Source organism: Meleagris gallopavo, chromosome 3, assembly GCF_905368555.1.
Source record: "Meleagris gallopavo chromosome 3, MGAL_WU_HG_1.1, whole genome shotgun sequence".
NCBI classification, from domain to species: Eukaryota; Metazoa; Chordata; class Aves; order Galliformes; family Phasianidae; genus Meleagris; species Meleagris gallopavo.
In genome coordinates, this window is record NC_139406.1 from 58,224,958 (window position 1) to 58,242,473 (window position 17,516).

A 17,516-nucleotide genomic window follows, 5' to 3' on the forward strand; every position below is an offset into this window, starting at 1 on the left:
CCTCCAGGATACAAAACTGAGAGAATAAAAACTTTCTAACTTCCATTTTTAGCAGTTCTATCTCAGTGTTGGAGACATAACCAATGTACCTTTACATTCCAACAGAGGTAAAGCTCAAAGGCATTCATAAACTTGTAATGAAAAATGACAAATTAATAGTATCACTGTGAAAGAAAAACTATTTGATCTAAGCATGAGTTCTAAACTTCTTCCTACCAACCCATTTAAATAAAAAAGTTTGCCACTTCTCATGAGGACTATGAGAAATTGATAGTCTTCTTTATAGTGTGAAGCCCTTGAAAAATTTTCAACAGCAATTAGATTATGGGCCTAACTTCCCAGCTTGCACATTTTCTCCCCAGTAAGCCTCAAATCTCTGTGTCTCTGGCTCTTCTGAGAGTCTGCAGAATATTCATTACAGCCCCAGTCTGATGTCTCTGAAGTAATGTGATCCTATCTCACATTTCTCCCATGTGAAGTAATATGCTTGCCCCTGTATTTAAAAAGACACCATTCTACTACTGGTTTTTGGGTCAATGGGTCATTAGACTTTCTTTTCGTCTTTCCTCCTCTCTTCTGTGTATTTCCCCAATTCCTGCACAGCAGGCTGGAGCAGGAATGGAGAAGAACACATCAGAGAGATATTGAAGCACCTCCACCTTCTGACAGTCCCCTCATAGGCATGGTGAGCGGATGCCTAATTACAGTCAGATGGCTTGATTACGTATCAACTCTTCTTTAACTAATGTACATTAAATATACCATTTAAGCAAGATTTACTCATTTAGCATACGCATAGAGAAAAGGAAAGAGAACTATCTTTTGAGTAGAATCCCACAAGTTATACATTATTTTATTTTATGAAATTACTAAAAATGAAAGAAAATGTAAAGGAACTCATTTTCCTCACACAAATGACATCGCACGCTAACACATGCAGCACAGGAAACTTACCTGTACAAATAAAGCAATGATAGCTATGCCGTGCTTCTTCCCTACCGCTTCGTCAATGCTGCTGTACAGTGTGGAGTTCCAGTGCATTAGATGAAGCTAAAACAAAGAAGTATAAACAGATCAGTACAGAAAAGTTTTGCATTAAAAAAAAAAAAACACCAGAAATTAATTTCAATTAACAAGGCCTCCACGTCCTTGAGCATATGCATGCATGTACACGCCTGTGTCTATGCATGTATATATAAATGCATTTCTATTAAAAACATCAGGTATTCCAAGGGAAAAAAAAAAAAAAACTGCAGAAGAAATTATTTATGGTCAGTTACCAAATGTCTATAACAAAGCTGTAGATAACAGTAACTCTCCTACTTTGAATACTGAAATAACCAACGTTGCTAATCCAGCCTGCCAGTGCTGCCTCTTAGTCTGCCATGATTATGGACATAGGCTGTCCAGATATGTACTTGACTGGCTGACTGTTCTATCTCAGTGATACTTGTCTCAAACATCATCTTATAAGACGAGTCATTCAAATCTCAGTAGTAAAAGTAGTGAAGTGATATCAGGAGAGGTTAAACACAGAAGAGGTTAAGCAGAAAAAATGGCTGGAGAAGCACCTTCAGGACAGGAGAGAAAGAGATGCTAAAGAGGAAAATGAGGGCCCTCAACTGCCTTTTTTCTCTATAGGATTTAATGAATGGATACAGGTCAGGCAGGAGACACCGGATGGTAAACATGAAGTCTGTTCTAGTGAGATGTCAGAACTGTCTGGCATGATTTGGGAAGTGATGTTTGAGAAAAGTGCTATAAAACTGACTAACAGACAGGAAGGAAGGACAAAAGGGTGTAAGGAAGGATAGAAGGAAGGAAAAGGGGGGGAGGCAGGGAGAGAGAGACACTACCATCTGCTGTGAGCTAATATGCATTGCAAGCACAAGTTTTTCCAGTACTGATGCTAAAAAGTATTCTCTGCATCTGGATTTGGTAACATTGCAGAGCTTAGGCATCCTAAGCACAACTGCTTTTAAGTTTATTTGCTAACGACTTCTGCACACTCCAAAAACATAAAACAGCTTAAAAAAGTGTGCATTCTTAAATTGAACTCCTGTAGTAAAATCAAGTGATCAATATTTTGATTAGACGTGTGTAGGAAGTTAGTGTAATTCTCTTACTTAACATCATTTCCACATTCAGGGACACCAGTTTTTAAAATAGATAGAGTATCTTTCTATTTGATGTTTCAGTTTTGCCCAGTAACTACCACTGTGAAAGGCTTCTGACAGAGCAGGAATTAACTGAGGAACTGCACGTTTCAGAAGATCAGTTCCTCTCCCCTTATTTCACCTCTGAGGCACTACTCCAGATTATTGCAATTTTAAAAGCCTTTCTCAATATGAACTTTTAAATGAATCACAGAATCACAGAATGGCCAGGATTGGAACGGACCTCAAGAATCACGAATCTCCAACGCCCTGCCACATCCACAGCCACCAACCTCCCCAGGCTGCCCAGGGCCCCATCCAACCTGGCATTGAACACCTCCAGGGACGGGGCATCCACAACCTCTCTGGGCAGCCTATTCCAGCACCTCACCACTCTCTCTGTAAAGAACTTCCCCCTGACATCCAACCTAAATCTTCCCTCCCTCAACTTAAAACCATTTCTCCTTGTCCTGCTGTTATCTACCCTTTCAAAGAGTTGACTCTCCTCTTGTTTATAGATTCCCTTTAGGTACTGAAAGGCTGCAATCAGGTCATCCCGCAGCCTTCTTTTCTCCAGCTCCCAGCTCAAGCCCAGCTCCCTCAGGATGTCTTTGTAGGGCAGGTGCTCCATCCCCTTGATCATCTGCGTGGCTCTCCTCTGGACCCTCTCCAACAGCTCCCTGTCTTTCTAGTATTGGGGGCTCCAGGCCTGGACACAGTACTCCAGATGGGGCCTCACAAGTGCAAAGTAGAGGCAGACAATCACCTCCTTGTCCCTGCTGGCCACCTCTCTTCTGATGGAGCCCAGGATACCATTTGCTTTCCGAGCTGCAAGAGCACACTGCTGGCTCATATTAAATTTTTCATCCATCAGGACCACCAAGGCTTCTCTACAGGGCTGCTCTCAAGGACTGCTCCTTCCAGTCTGAATAGATGCCTGGGATTCCTCCGGCCCATGTGCAAAACTCTGCACTTTGCTGTGTTGAACCTCATTAGGTTCACCCAGGCCCACCATTCAAGTCTGTTGAGGTCCCTCTGAATGGCATCCCTTCCTTCCACAGTGTCAACCACACCACTCAGTTTGGTGTCATCAGCAAACTTGCTGAGGGTGCACTCGATTCCATCGTTGATGTCACTGATAAAGATGTTAAAGAGCACTGGTCGCAAGACAGATCCCTGGAGGACGCCGCTCATTACTGGCCTCCATCTGGACATAGAGTCATTGATGACCACCCTCTGTCTGCGGCCTTTCAACCAATTTCTTGTCCATTGAGCAGTCCACCCATCAAATCCACATCCCTCCAATTTGGAGATAAGGATGCAGTGGGGGACCATGTCAAAGGCCTTGCTCAAGTCCAGGTAAATGACATCGGTCACCTTTCCCTTGTCCACCAATGCTGTCACTCCATCATAGAAGGCCACCAGATTGATCAAACATGACCTTCCCGAGGTGAAGCCATGCTGGCTGTCTCAGATCACATGCTCATTCCTCATGTGATCAAGCATGTCGTCCAGGAGGATCTGTTCCATGATCTTCCCAGGCGCAGAGGTGAGACTCACTGGTCTGTAGTTCCCCAGGTCCTCCTTGCTCCCTTTCTTGTAAATGGGAGTGACATAACCCTTCCTCCAGTCATCCAGGACCTCACCTGACAGCCATGACTTTTTAAATATGATGGAGAGCGGCTCAGCAACCACCTTGGCCAGCTCCTTCAGAACCCTGGGATGCACGCCATCCAGCCCTATAGACTTGTACACATTCAGTCTCATGAGGCGGTCTCAGACTTGCTCTGCCCTTATAGGGGGGGGGGATTTACCGCCCTGGTTCCCACCTACAGGTTTAGGGATCCAGGGCTCAGGGACGTGAGAAATACTAGAATCCTGGCTGCCAGAGAAGACCGAGGCAAAGAACTCATTCAGTACCTCAGCCTTCTCTCCATCCGTTGAAGCTAGTTCTCCTTTTGCGTTTACCAAAGGAGGTACACTTGCTTTGGCCTGTCTATTCTGGCCAATGTACCTGTAGAAAGTCTTCCTATTGTTTTTTACATCCCTCGCCAAGTTCAGTTCTGCCTGTGCCTTGGCTTTCCTGATCTCACGTCTGCAAGTCCGGGTGGCATCTCTGCATTCTTCCCATGTGACACACCCTTGTTTCCAGAGCTTGCACGCACCTCTCTTTGCCCTTCGCCTGCCCAGCAGGCTCTTGCTGAGCCATGCCAGTTTCCTACCTCCTCCACCTACTTTCTTATTCAGAGGGATGGAGAGCTCTTGTGCTCTCAGGAAGGCATCCTTGAAGAGAAGCCAGCTCTCCTCAACATCTTTGTTTTTAAAGACAGCATCCCAAGGATCTTAGCCAACAGTCCATTGAACAGCTTAAAGTTTGCTCTTCCAAAGTTCAGGATCTTGATGCCACTCTTTGCCAGGCCCCCATCCCTCGAGATCATGAACTCAACTAGGGCATGGTCACTGCAGCCCAAGCTGCCTCCAACCTTAACACCTTTAATGATCTCCTCTGCATTGGTGAGCAGCAGGTCCAGAAACGCTTCACCTCTGGTCGGTCTGTCCAATACCTGCACCAGAAAGTTATCATCAATGGATTCCAGGAGCCTCCTGGACCTATTGCAGCTCTCCGTGTGATCTTTCCAATAGATATCCAGATGGTTGAAGTCCCCCATCAGGATGAGAGCCTGTGAGCATGATGCTTCCCGCGTCTGAAGCAAGAAAACTTCGTCAACAGTCTCCCCTTGATCAGGTGGTCTGTAGTATGTGCCTATCACCAGATGGCCTTTGTTAGTCCAGTCCCTAATTCTAATCCACAGGCTCTCAACCTGTTCCTGACTTTCTCAGAAGGAGCTCCTCATAGTCTATCCACTCTTTTACATAGAGGGCAACTCCCCACCCTTCCTACTTTGCCTATCCGTTTTAAAGAGGTGATATCCCTCAGTGGTGGTATTCCAGTTATGGGAGTCATTCCACCATGTTTCTGTGATAGCAAAAAGGTCATAACTTTCCAAGCACATCACTGTTTCCAACTCGTCCTGCTTATTTCCCAGGCTGTGTGCATTGGTATAAAGGCACTTCAGCTGGGCTTTCCCTCTCACCGCCTTTATAGAGGATCTAGGATCCTCTAGAACACCAGTACCCCCAGCATCCCCCTGCCCCAGTCCCTAGCCCAAATGAATCTATCATAAATCAAATTGAATTTCGAACTATCATTGCAAATAATTCTACTTATGTCAATTAAAGGCATTTGTTGTACTAAGAAAGGAAACTTTTTTTAAAAAAATTTGTACATGAAAACACTAATATATATGTTCTTGACTACAGAATTTCTAGACCAAATGCTCTCTGTTAGAACTAATTTTGAATGTACTTGGTGTCATATTTTATTGTACATTACAAGCTTTTCTATACATTTAATTTGCCTTTGGCTTTTAAAGGAATAAAAACAAAGGACCAAACAATAACAATCCAACCCCTAAAGCTCACTTCACTCAACACAGAACGGCCGCCACTCAAGAAGACAGAGCACTGCATTTTCCGGAGAGAGCCTGGAGTGTGCAGGAGCCATCCGCCAGAGGGGGCTCATGCCATCAGTCCCATCACCCCAACCAACCCCTGACATTCAGGAGGGAATGTGAGCCAGCTGCGGGCAGGCGGAGCGCACACAGGAAAGAAAAAGGTTGCAGTGACTGCAATCCTGATGGCAACGTCCTTGGTGCTGTGGAGAACAATGCTACATGGCAACGCTATTCATTTTGTTTGAAATGTCAAAGCAAGCTTTTCCTTCGGTGACTGGAACAATAGAGCTGAGAGCGATAGCCAAATTTAAAAAGAGCATTACTTCAACAATGTCAACAGGCAGGTCCTGGCTAGGGCTGCCATGACATTCAGCAACTTGCTGCGCTCCTTTGGAGGTTAAGTCTGTAATCTGATGTTTTTCCATGTTCTGACAATTGCTTGCTTCTGAAGATTTGAAAGGCAAACAGCCTCAGAGAGAAGAAAATGAACAAGCACTTCATACTGTACCAGCAATAACCCCAGTGCATCCAGAAACAGGTTGTTGTCCTGTCTCAGACATCAGGCTTATCAGGGCAGAGACCAGTTCCTATACTAATAATATATAGGTGTATATCTGTATATATACCTAGCCAGTATATATCATTTTATATAAATATATATATATATACCTCTTCCCACATCTCCTGAGACATGAGAAAAGTTAAGTATGAGCTACCCATTATAAGGGTATCTTTAGGCCTTGCCATTTACTTGGGGAAAGAAGATTCTCTGCAGACCCTCAGAGCCTCTTTCCTCCCCACCAACTCAGTGGAAGTCAGGATGGTCTACTACAAAAAGAAAATAATGCAAAGTGTAAAAATAAATGTGCTTAAGGCTAATGTAGGCACGACTTGACAAAGTCCACATTTAGTAATCAACATTACTAAAGGTACTAAAATGTTCTTCATCTTCTGGTCTGAAGGTTTCTGTAACTTTGAGGTTCTGCTCAAGAATGCTTTAAATAACTGTTAGTCTCCTTGGAACAAGAATCACCGCTTTCTGCTGGGTTTCTGTAGCTCAGTGTAGAACAAATTTCTGGTCAGTGTTAAAAATGCTTCTGCATTATTGCCTTAGAGGCAGTGATAATTACAGTAGATTAGCACTTTGTTTATTACACAGTAGGTTGTAAACTTGCTGCCATAAACACTTGTGGAGTCACACAGTACCAGCAGGTTCATAAATGGGTTGGATGAATTATGTCCACAAACAGATAAAAGAACAGGCAGAGATATAGCCTTAGGTCCAACAACTCACAGAAGACTGAGTACAACACACGAAGCGGTAAGGCTGAGGTGCTCCTCAGACAGCATCTCTTACTGCCACAGCTACAGATGGAATACTGGATGGAACACTGGTCTGATTCCGCATGGTATTCAATTGGGTTGGTTGGACTCGATGATCTCTGGAGGTCCCTTCCAACCTCTACTGTGATTCTGTGATTCTGTGATTACGTTTCCATGTTTTGAATCTAGGTAATGTTTGAAATAACTCTTCACAGAAAATGTTCTGTTATTAGGGATATATGAGATGAAATTAGACAGGAAAACCAATGAAAATTAATAATGCCAAAATACATCCTAACAACAAGCCATTAGGCCTCACATCTTCTGCTTTCCAATAATCCTGAGCGCACACATTTAAATAGATGTCAACATCTGTTTAAATACATGGAAGTCAAATCAAAATTATTCTTCTACAGAACAGGAAAAATGTAGCTCAGAGGCTGGATAATTTAATGAACAAGGGATTCAGAAAGGGGAATATTAGTAAGAAAGTTGTAAGAACTAAATGTCCTCAGTGTCCTTTGAAAAATGTTCCTTCCAAATTGTGGTTTTTCCTATGTATTTGTGTGACTTTCTAGAGCTCTTTGTCTTCTGTTTATTTGATTTTTTGCAATATGACATCAGAAAAAAAACAGAAAAAAAAATCAGATAACAGTAGAAGAAAAAATGACAGCAAAAAGACTACAAACATAGAATTTGCTAAAGAGGATAGTGCACAAACAACAAGGCCTGTAACTTTTGAAAATATTAATGGGAATCAGATGAGCACAGAGGAAAGAACTCAGTGCTTTTACAAGTCTTGAAACTATCAATATAATGTCTGCATACACTGACAACTTCATAGCAGCCAGGGCAACTTACTAGATCAGTGATCTGTGTTTTGGTAAAATCTTCAGTTTTACATTGATTTGACAGCTATATTGATTTGAGACATTGATTTGAGAGTGCCTGCTCACAAGTGGTGGTTGCCAGCCTCTGATGCGAACACAATTATATAGGTTTTTTAAATAACCAGCTCAGTATATTGGCAGCTCACCAGCGTGAGCTTCGTTGTAGGTACAAACAAACTAAAGCAGGAGAGATGCTGTAAAAGTTGCCAGCTAACACGTTGATAATCAGTAATCAGGTTGTTTCTATACAACCAGAATGAGTGAGCTGTGCTGCTGATTGTCATAGCTGACTTCGAATGCTAGACAGTGTACTTTTACAGAAATATCAGAAGAATGTGAGAAACTCCTTAGCATTCCAAAATCCAGAATTATTTGGAGCCTTTTAATATTCCAGCTGTAAATAAAATAATTGTAGCAGAAACTTAAAATCCTTGAAGTTGGATGAACTGAAAATTCATAAAGACAAACAATAACCAAGTACTGATAGAGCTGATTTGTTTCAAGAACAGCTGGAGAGATTCTCCCTTCCAGGAAAGATTAAGGAATTATTCTAGGCAGCAAAATGAACTCCAAAGAAGGATTATTTGGTATAGAACAAATTTTGAGGATCCTCTTAATTTTCATCTGGTTCCCACTCAATCAAAAGATTTTTGATCCTAGTCCTGATGTCCTTGCCCAGGAAAAACAGATGCTAGAACTAGTTACCTATCTCAAATCAACACTGAATTCTCAAATTCAAAACTGAATAAGGACCTGAGTTTGGGCCTTCAAAAGCAATAAACAAATGAAAACCTCACACTTCAGTGAATTCCTTTCTCTATCATGGAAAACATTTCTTATATCAATACAAAAAGGCCTTTTACACAGAATAAGTCACTGGGATGATGAATGCTGGCAAGAATCGAAGTCACTCTATCTGACCTTGTACATTTATTAGTTCTGGAAGCCAACTTCTATCAATAAAAATGTATTACAAGAACATGCACGTTTTTCTTCTATGGCACTGGCTGCTCTGTGGATCTTTGCAGGGAACAAAACCAATCTTTTAAGATCTGTTGCTGGCCTTACTGTATTCTTAATTTGCACTTGCTCAGCCTCTTCTCATACACTTTGCCGTCCAGACATCATCTTTGTAGCTGTTCTCTGGATGCTCTCTAATCATTTTTTGTCCTTCTTATATTATGGCACCCAAACAACACCCTGTGCTTGAGGTGAGGCTGCAGAGCACAGAGCAGAGAAGGCAGCCCCTCCCCTCTCCCAGTGGCAGCACAGTGCCAGGGTATGGTTGGCCCTTGGGCTGCCAGGGCACACTGCTGACTTAGATTCAACATGCTGTCAACCAGCAACCCCACATTCTTTTCTGAAGGGCTCTTGTCTCCCAGTCCGTTTGTATATCCAGCATTGCCCTTTCTCAAGTGCAGAGTCCGGCACTTGTTCCTGTTAGATTTTATATGGTTGACATAAAAACAACTGCTCTGCTAACTATTGTAGAACTTAACAACTGTTCTCCTGGACTCACCCCGTTTTGTTAAAGACCAGTACATTCCCACTTCATCCACAACATGCCATAAAAGCTGAGGAGGGAATCGTACGAATGGAAAACTCCATATGCCTAACGAGAGCTGGCATATAGTCTTTCTCCTGGTTAAAGAAGGTTGAAATGAAGCTGAGAATTTCAGCTAGTAATAATGGATGCCAACACAGCCTAGCCATACGGTAATGTTGCATAATTTCAACAAACCAAACATTCCATCAACAATATCACACAAGGACAAAATGTGGAAAAAAATATCCCTTACTATTATACATGTGCACAAGAATTTATGAGTTGATACTTGACTTGGCACTGAATTGCTTCAGGAAGCAATTGACTAAGCTGCTGGCAGTGACCATAACATACAGTAATTAAGCTTCAAAGCCTCACAAGGGGACCAAACCAAGGATATGACCAGGGCACACAGGTTCAAGAAAAGTGATTAAAAAAGTAGAGTTAGTTATTAACAGCCTGAAGGAGAGGTTTAGGAAATTAAAGTTCATGGAATTGATACAGAGGCTGTTGGAAAATGTCTTATGAGAAGCAAGAGTACATCTCCATACTTCATAACATAAGAAAGAAGCAAAAACCCATAAAGTACAAAGCCTGCATGGTTCAGTCAAGAAAAATATACTCTTTTTAAAATGCAAATGCAAATAAAAACAAATGATTCTATTATGAACTCTGCGTAAAAGTAGTATGAAGAAGAGTAGGAATCAGTAGCCAAGAGACTTAGAGTGTTGATCAGTGAACTTTTTTTTGCTTGTAGACTTGAATTTTTCAAAGCTTCTCTTGTAGATAGGTGCCAAAATGCCACTGAATTTCAATGGGAATTAAATAATCTTTAACATTTCACACATAGATTATTGTCAAAACAAAGACACGAAGGGAATTCTGTGCCTATCTTTGAGAGCAGTGCTGAGATCAATGATAAGACAGGCTGGAAGCAGTGCCAAGAAACACAGATAACACTTAAGAGTAAAAAATCTCCCAAGTAGTATAACGTGGGAGAAGGGAGAACACAACTTCTGCTCAATCTCGCTTGTTATAATTTATTGAAACTCTAAAGATCTAGGCCTAGTCCATCATTTAACTGTCAAGCTCTTGAGTATGTAATTAACAAGATGACATTCCTTGAACAAAGTAACCTGTAATCTAAAATCAGTCAAATTTGGTGGAAGCAGAATGGAGTAGAGTACAGAGCTGTTTAGACAACTTTGCATCACAGCATGAGATAAAAAGTGTCTCAGGCCAAAACCTAAATTCACAGCTAAAACTTTCAGAATAAATGCTCATTTGTGATATCAAGATATCATCCAGAAAAAAACCTGACTGTCAGCTCTCCTCTCCATGGACCTTTCAAAGAGGGTTGAACTGTAATGTGGTTGTAAAGGAAATTATTTTAGTTAGATTGTATAAGGAATTGTTGCAGATTCCAAAATCTATTCTTTCCACAAAATCAGCCATGAAGCAATTGCCTAAACTAAAAGAATAGACTACAGAAGAAATTCTAGGCAACTGTGCAACATGCCTTCAGGCGTGTCACTGGAAGGACAAGGAATAGTGGGACTACTGAATTATCTGTTAAATCAACAGAAATGTTCTAGCAGTCACTGTGGCAAGTTCCTTGTGCTATAGAAGTATTTACCATATTGGTAAACCATAAAAAGAGTAATGAAAATATTGCAACATCTAACATTAACCAGACTTCTGTGTTCCCACTGAATAATCTAGTATCTTGCAGTAGTCTCACTTCACATAAGAAAAAGAACTCCTGGTCCACTGAAAAAAACAAATTAATATCAGTAATTACAACTTTTGAGAAAATCAAAAGACTACAGCTACAAGTATTAAGCTAAAAAGAAAAGGAAGCCATAAATAAATAAATAAATAAATAAATAAATAAATAATCCGTCCGAGTGCTCTTCTTTCTGTTTTGGCAAAGGAAGATAAAAGGCTAATAAAAGAAAATGATTTAACCTTGTTAAGAAGAAAAACAAAAAATGGGTCAAATCTTGCGTCCCTCTTCTAACTAAAGGTGGGCCAACTTGTCACAGGGAAGCTTCATTTCCAATATTAGGAAACAAGAAAGTGGCACAAGGAGGCTGACACAAAGGCAAACACCACTGCAGTCTCTCAGCACTAACAGGGATGCAAGATACAGGCATAAAATGTATGATTAATGCAACCACAATGCCAATGTGGGAGAAGATTGAAGGAGACCAATCACCAGAAAGCTCTGCAAACCCTACCTAGACCCTTTTCACCCAGGACTTGAACAGAAGGTCAAACCTTCACCACAGCAGCTCACAGAGGCTACTGACATGTGTCATTAGCTTGTTTTCATCTTAAAAAACTACTAGCAAGGCATCAATGGGTGTAGGAGAAACTGAGGACACAATAATTTGTAATTCATCTGTATTTATTTTTTCTTCCTGTTTGAAAGCACAAGCAGTGCTTATTTCTACTGGCATGCCTAGGAGATAAAAGCAAAACAAGAATTAATAAAAAATGTACACTTTTCCAACCTCAGTAAAATTATACTGGCTAAGTAAAGGAATGAAAAAGGCAAAACATCTTTGACTCTATTTTGCTGACTTTCAATACTCAGAAAGAAAAGCTACATAGTTCTTACAGTCAAATTCTTAAGTAGAGCTCTTCACTGTGCCAAGTTTCTGCTCAGAATGTGAAGAAAGGAGCAACACAGAGCAGAATATTGTTCCCTGATACCTTCATCTGGCCTCAGAAAACATGCAGACTGTGGTTCCCTGGGTCTGCATTTACCTGTGCTAAGAGGAGCACATTCATATTCAAGCCTTTATTTTTCCTTCCCCTGAACTCTGAAAGCCAAGAAAGGAAAAAACAAGGATTTCAGTGCAGAACTCTCCATCCTGCTGTTACTCTGGATTGTGGCCAGTCTGCATGGTTGTATGTGTATGTCTGCACATGCTTTTTTATCTTCATATCTGCAAAGTGTGAATCTCTTCTAAAAGGACTGGACCTTGATGAATAGCTGATGACATTACAGGCTAGCAATGCCATCAACACAGAAAACACGAAGTGGTGAGGTTACATGGTTAACACTGGAAGTGCTATTTGTACAACTAGGTATTTAATATAAACATGTCCAGTTCCACAAAGTGTTGGCTGCAACATGCTGCCCTGGACTTAGAACCGGATTGTTTGTATATGGAGAGATTTAAATCAACAACTTCATTCTCAACAATAGAATCTTTAATAAAGGCAGAAAAAAAAAAAATACCAAACCCTCCAAATTTATTAAGATTGATTAATAACTTATTTGAATCTCATAGTTTTGTGTGTGCAAGCTAAAGGTCTCTCTAAAAAGATGACAATCTGCAGCTGCATATTATCTTTTTAAGTCATAATCTCAAGTACTCTCCAGCAAGCAGTTGTTCATCCATCCTATACTCCTGAAGGAAACTGAGACCATTTATTTTCTGTAATGTTGGCTGTGTTTTCATCAGAATAATAAACCTTGCAATGCATATCCAACAGCTGCCCCATGAATTGTGCTTCTGCACATTGCATAATAGTATTATACTTCTCTCCATTCCCCTAGATGCATGGACTTCCAAAATTTTGTTGAACTGTAATTGTGCCTCAGTCCAGTTCATTACATGGCTTAATGCTGGCACAGTGGGAAGGTAGAAATAAACAGTGAGACTGTCCTACTGGCAACTGCGTGGCCTGCATAGCAAGGCATCAGACAGCCCCTATGGTTAAACTGCTGAACTGAGATTTACAACCTAAATTAGCTATTTTGGTACTACAGTGTCTGAAAATCTTTCTAGAACTTAAGCATATAGGAATTATGAATCAGTTCTCTGACAGTTCTGAAAAAGGTATGTGTGATGATGGCCAAATAATCCCCCTGAACTTGTTTTCTACCAGTTCATTGGCAATACAAGAATTTGTCTCACTTGCACAGATGGAGGCAAAGATTACATTATTTGTTCTTATGAGGCACTCAGGCATGACAGTCCATACTTGTGGAAGCCTTCAAAGCTCTTCAGCTCTTAGGTAAGCTTCAAGTTTTATCCTTCACCTCTTAAGAGCCATATGTCTACCATTAACACAAATAACTAAAAAAAAAAGGATATTTAGGTTTTCATCAAAGATCTGTTGTTTCTCTCTTTCACTCATATCCTGAGGCTAACCTACAAATTGGTCTTGATGCAAGTATTCAGCATGGAAAGGGAGTAAATAGGTAATCTTCTTTCCTAACTTCTTTCAGAACTGACAGGTCTTGGGCAGAAAGACTTAGGCACAGTAGTGAGGGCAAAGTTTCAAGATGCCAGGAAACTGACACAAGATTTAGCAATGACCATAGCAGAAATTAGAAAACTATGTACAACCAAGGCAAAACCAGTCAAGGGCAGACAGCCATGAAAAAAAAAAAAAACAACAGGGAATACACCTGCATGCTCAAATTGGGGCTTAAATCCTCCTCAGAGGTCTCATCTTCTAAGTGACTACACAAGCTCTTCTCCCGTTTATAGCACAGTGAAAACATAAGTAGCCATCTTGTTAAAGTTCAGAATGGGCTTTTCAGTAAGGGATGTCATAATAGCAGCCTCTATATTCATGACTACAAGTACTGCGACCAAGACTATAATCTTTGACTGAACACTGCACCCAGCATGACAGCAAGAAAATTTGGTGCAAAATGTCTATTACTGGCAAAATGCAAAGACTCAACTTCTGGCAGCACTAAACCAGTAAGCTCCAGAACAAGGAGCACAGAGAATTTATTTCCTCTTGATTCACTTCTCACTTTCTTCTCATCATTTCATTGAATCATTGAATTAATAAGATCAGAAAAGATCTCTAACATCATCTAGTCCAACAATCAACCCATCAGCACCACACTCACCAAAACACATCCCTAAGCGTCATATCTACATGTATTTTAAAAGCCTCAAGGAAATTTCCTTCAGCAAACTTCCTTCATCTGAGATGTTCTCCTTAGAAAAGTTATTCCTATTTCACTCAATCATTTGTAGTTTGGACCATTCATATCTCAGAAGAGTACTGAAATTCTCCATTCTGGCAGAAGTCACAAATCACAGACTACTGCAACTGCCACCGCAAAAGTTTTCAGATGTGTGCAATCCATGAAGCCTCAAGCACATGACTAGCTGGAAGAAAGATAACTCTTAAAAGAGAAACTGAATAATAAAGAAACATCAGTACTAACAATTAATGCCACTCTTTGACTTGGTGTCTGGCAGCTTGTATGTCTTTATTTATTCAATGAATAAATCACAGATTTTGTACAGATGGAGGAAATAACACTACCTCTGAATATGTGTATAGTTCTTCCACAGAGCTTAACATGGATATTTCTCAGATGCTAGTCAAGCTAAATGTATGTTTCTAGCACAACAGCCCATTTCTGCATGTATCTGAACCATGAATCCACATTACAAAGCTCATAGATCATATTCCATGATAAATGAAAACTATACGAGAGTGAGCAATACAAGAGCCAATCATGTTGACAAATTACCTAGAAACAAAGTATACTTCAGAGACTGCATGTGCCTATTTAAGTTAAATTATCCTTCAACCATGATAAAAATGTAATACTGAAAGAGCTTAGCAACTAGCAATCCTGAGTCATAAGCTGCCTCTGTGTGCTTTTACAATGATGGTAATTTTGTTTTTATCTTCCTGCCAGTTTTCATTTAGTATACTGGGAGGGAACAAAGACCTCCCAGCTTTATACCACTAACAAAAAAAAAAAAAAAAGAAAAACAGTAACAACATAGAGAAGATACATGAATTAGAGGACCAATGAGTGTAAGATGTATAGAATAATACAGAAAAATACTTAAAACACCTGCACATATGAGGCTAACACACAAATAATACAATTCACTGACAGCTCTGAAATTAGTCCTAGAACTGATTTTGCCCATGGAGTGCTGTGTAATACTAATTATTATTATGTTTCTAAAAGGCAAAACGTGTAGACATAATGCGTAGAAGATTCTGTATCTCTATAAATCAATGCAGATTTGGAAATCAAAACTGAAAATATATGCTTATATATATTGGTCTGTTTTTCCTGAGTTTTTCCACAATTTTGTTCTCAAGAATTAGATAATGCTCAATGGCCATGTCTACTTTAATTGATCTTTTATTCATAACTTTCAAAGATTCAGCTTCACAGCTCGCTGCAGCTTCCTGAGAAGTGGAAGTGCAGAAGGCAATGCCAGTCTCTTCTCCCTGGGATCCAATAGCAGGATGGGAAAGGCACAAACCTATGCCAGACAGATGGGCATTAGGAAATACTTTTTTATCATGAGAGTGGTCAAACACTGGAAGAGGCTTCAAAGAGACATAGAGAGGTGGTTGATGTCCCATGCCTGTCAATATTCAAGAGGCACTTGGATAATGCCCTCAGTAATATGCTTTAACATTTGTTTAGCCCTGAAGTGGTCAGAAAGTTTGACTTGATCTTTGAAGATCCTTTCCAACTCTCTTCTCTTCATTCCTCTCCTTCTCTCTGAACAGCTTTTTTAGGTTTCAGTTGTGTATATTACAACTTTTAACAAAGGCACTGCAGGATTGCAGCTATTTATTTATTTATTTATTTAAACAATTAAATGTTTAATAATATCTCTTAGAATGTTGATTGGTTTGTTTGGAATGTTGTTGTGAGCATCTCATTCATTATCATAGTAATTACATGAATGAAATCATTTTCTTATAAGAAGAACTGCTTTAATCATGGACCACTGTATTATTCTGCAATGATTTCAAAATTTAGAAAATGTTCCAAGCCACTGAGTGACAAACTACTCTTCCATTAGAAAACGTGGAAAATTTCTAAGCAGTGTTCCAAACCTCAGCATGAAGGTATGTAAATCATTCCGGAGTCTGCTCTGTTTGCCTCCTCTTAAATCAAGACTGCCTAAGCTGGATGTTCTTCACTCCTAGGTCTTACATTACTCAGGTAATAGGATTTATTCCTCAGTTTAAAACGTTTTCTGTTATAGTTTATGACTAGGATTATAGTCCCATTAAAACTACCATCAAAAATCCACAGGTTTCAAAACTAAGCTCACGTATCAGAAACTGCTGTCATTACGCATTAAGTTCTGCTTGCCATTCCCACCTACCCCATCTCACTGAAATTTATACATTTCCATGTCATGAGGAACTGACAGGGAAGCATATGCCTTCTATTTCAGCTACAAATAATATTTTATCCTTTTAAAAAAAATAATTTGCTAACAAGCTAATAAGTAACTGAACAAAACAGACAGCAAAACTAAAGAAAATGGCAAAGAATGCCTAAGGTTGGCAAAGAATAAACATCTATGTTGAAAGTACATCACTTCCTCTCAAGAAATGGCAGGAAGGAGATGCATTCTGTGCAAGTTTGTGACTACAGATCTCAACACAGAGAAATCCTCACACACAGACTGTAAAGATTTGAGAGCTGAGAATTGTAACGTTGACAGCCTAGTCTGACACTTGAAAACCATAACAGTGATGCAATCCACAGGCAGGCACCATTTCATGAGATCAGAGGGAAATTTAATGACTTAAACTGGACAGAGGGTATGTTTAATTATACATAAGCACATTCTAGCAGATATTTCAGTAACTCTGAAAGAGATTACAGAATGAATTGCTCTGCTCTTCATTACACAACAGAAAGGAACACTGATTTTCCTGTGCAGAACTGATTCTGGTCCTTCAGGCAACCGGATTTTCATCTGTTCCAAAACAGATAATAATACAAGTTTTAACCTTCCTGCATATCTCTGAAACATTTTTTAAATGGTTTTCTGCCAATCCTTTTCTATTGAGAGTTTTAATATGGTTCACAGCTAATACAATCCTACATTTTAAAGAGGTTGGATTACAGGGAATTATGTTCCTGGTCATATACAAGCATTGAAAGGAGCCTTTTTATTCCTTAGTTACAGTCTTATTTCAGAACAGCCGCCTAGAAACAACAGTTTCTTTATGTTCAGATTATGGCTTTGGTTACACCAACACTTGAGTAAATACAAGCAGGAGACACCTTTAAGGAATAATTTTCCCTACATTTTCCTTC

The 17,516-nt window shown here is 39.9% G+C and overlaps 1 protein-coding gene across 1 annotated transcript in view; it reads right to left on the reverse strand.

Annotated features, from left to right (window-relative positions):
* Positions 1-17,516, reverse strand: part of CA8 (carbonic anhydrase 8 (inactive)) — a 53,415-nt gene that overhangs the window by 26,643 nt on the left and 9,256 nt on the right. Inside the window, exon 4 of the mRNA XM_085221162.1 lies at positions 955-1,050. Coding sequence (XP_085077288.1) covers positions 955-1,050 — 96 coding nt within the window. The remainder of the gene's footprint in view (positions 1-954; positions 1,051-17,516) is intronic.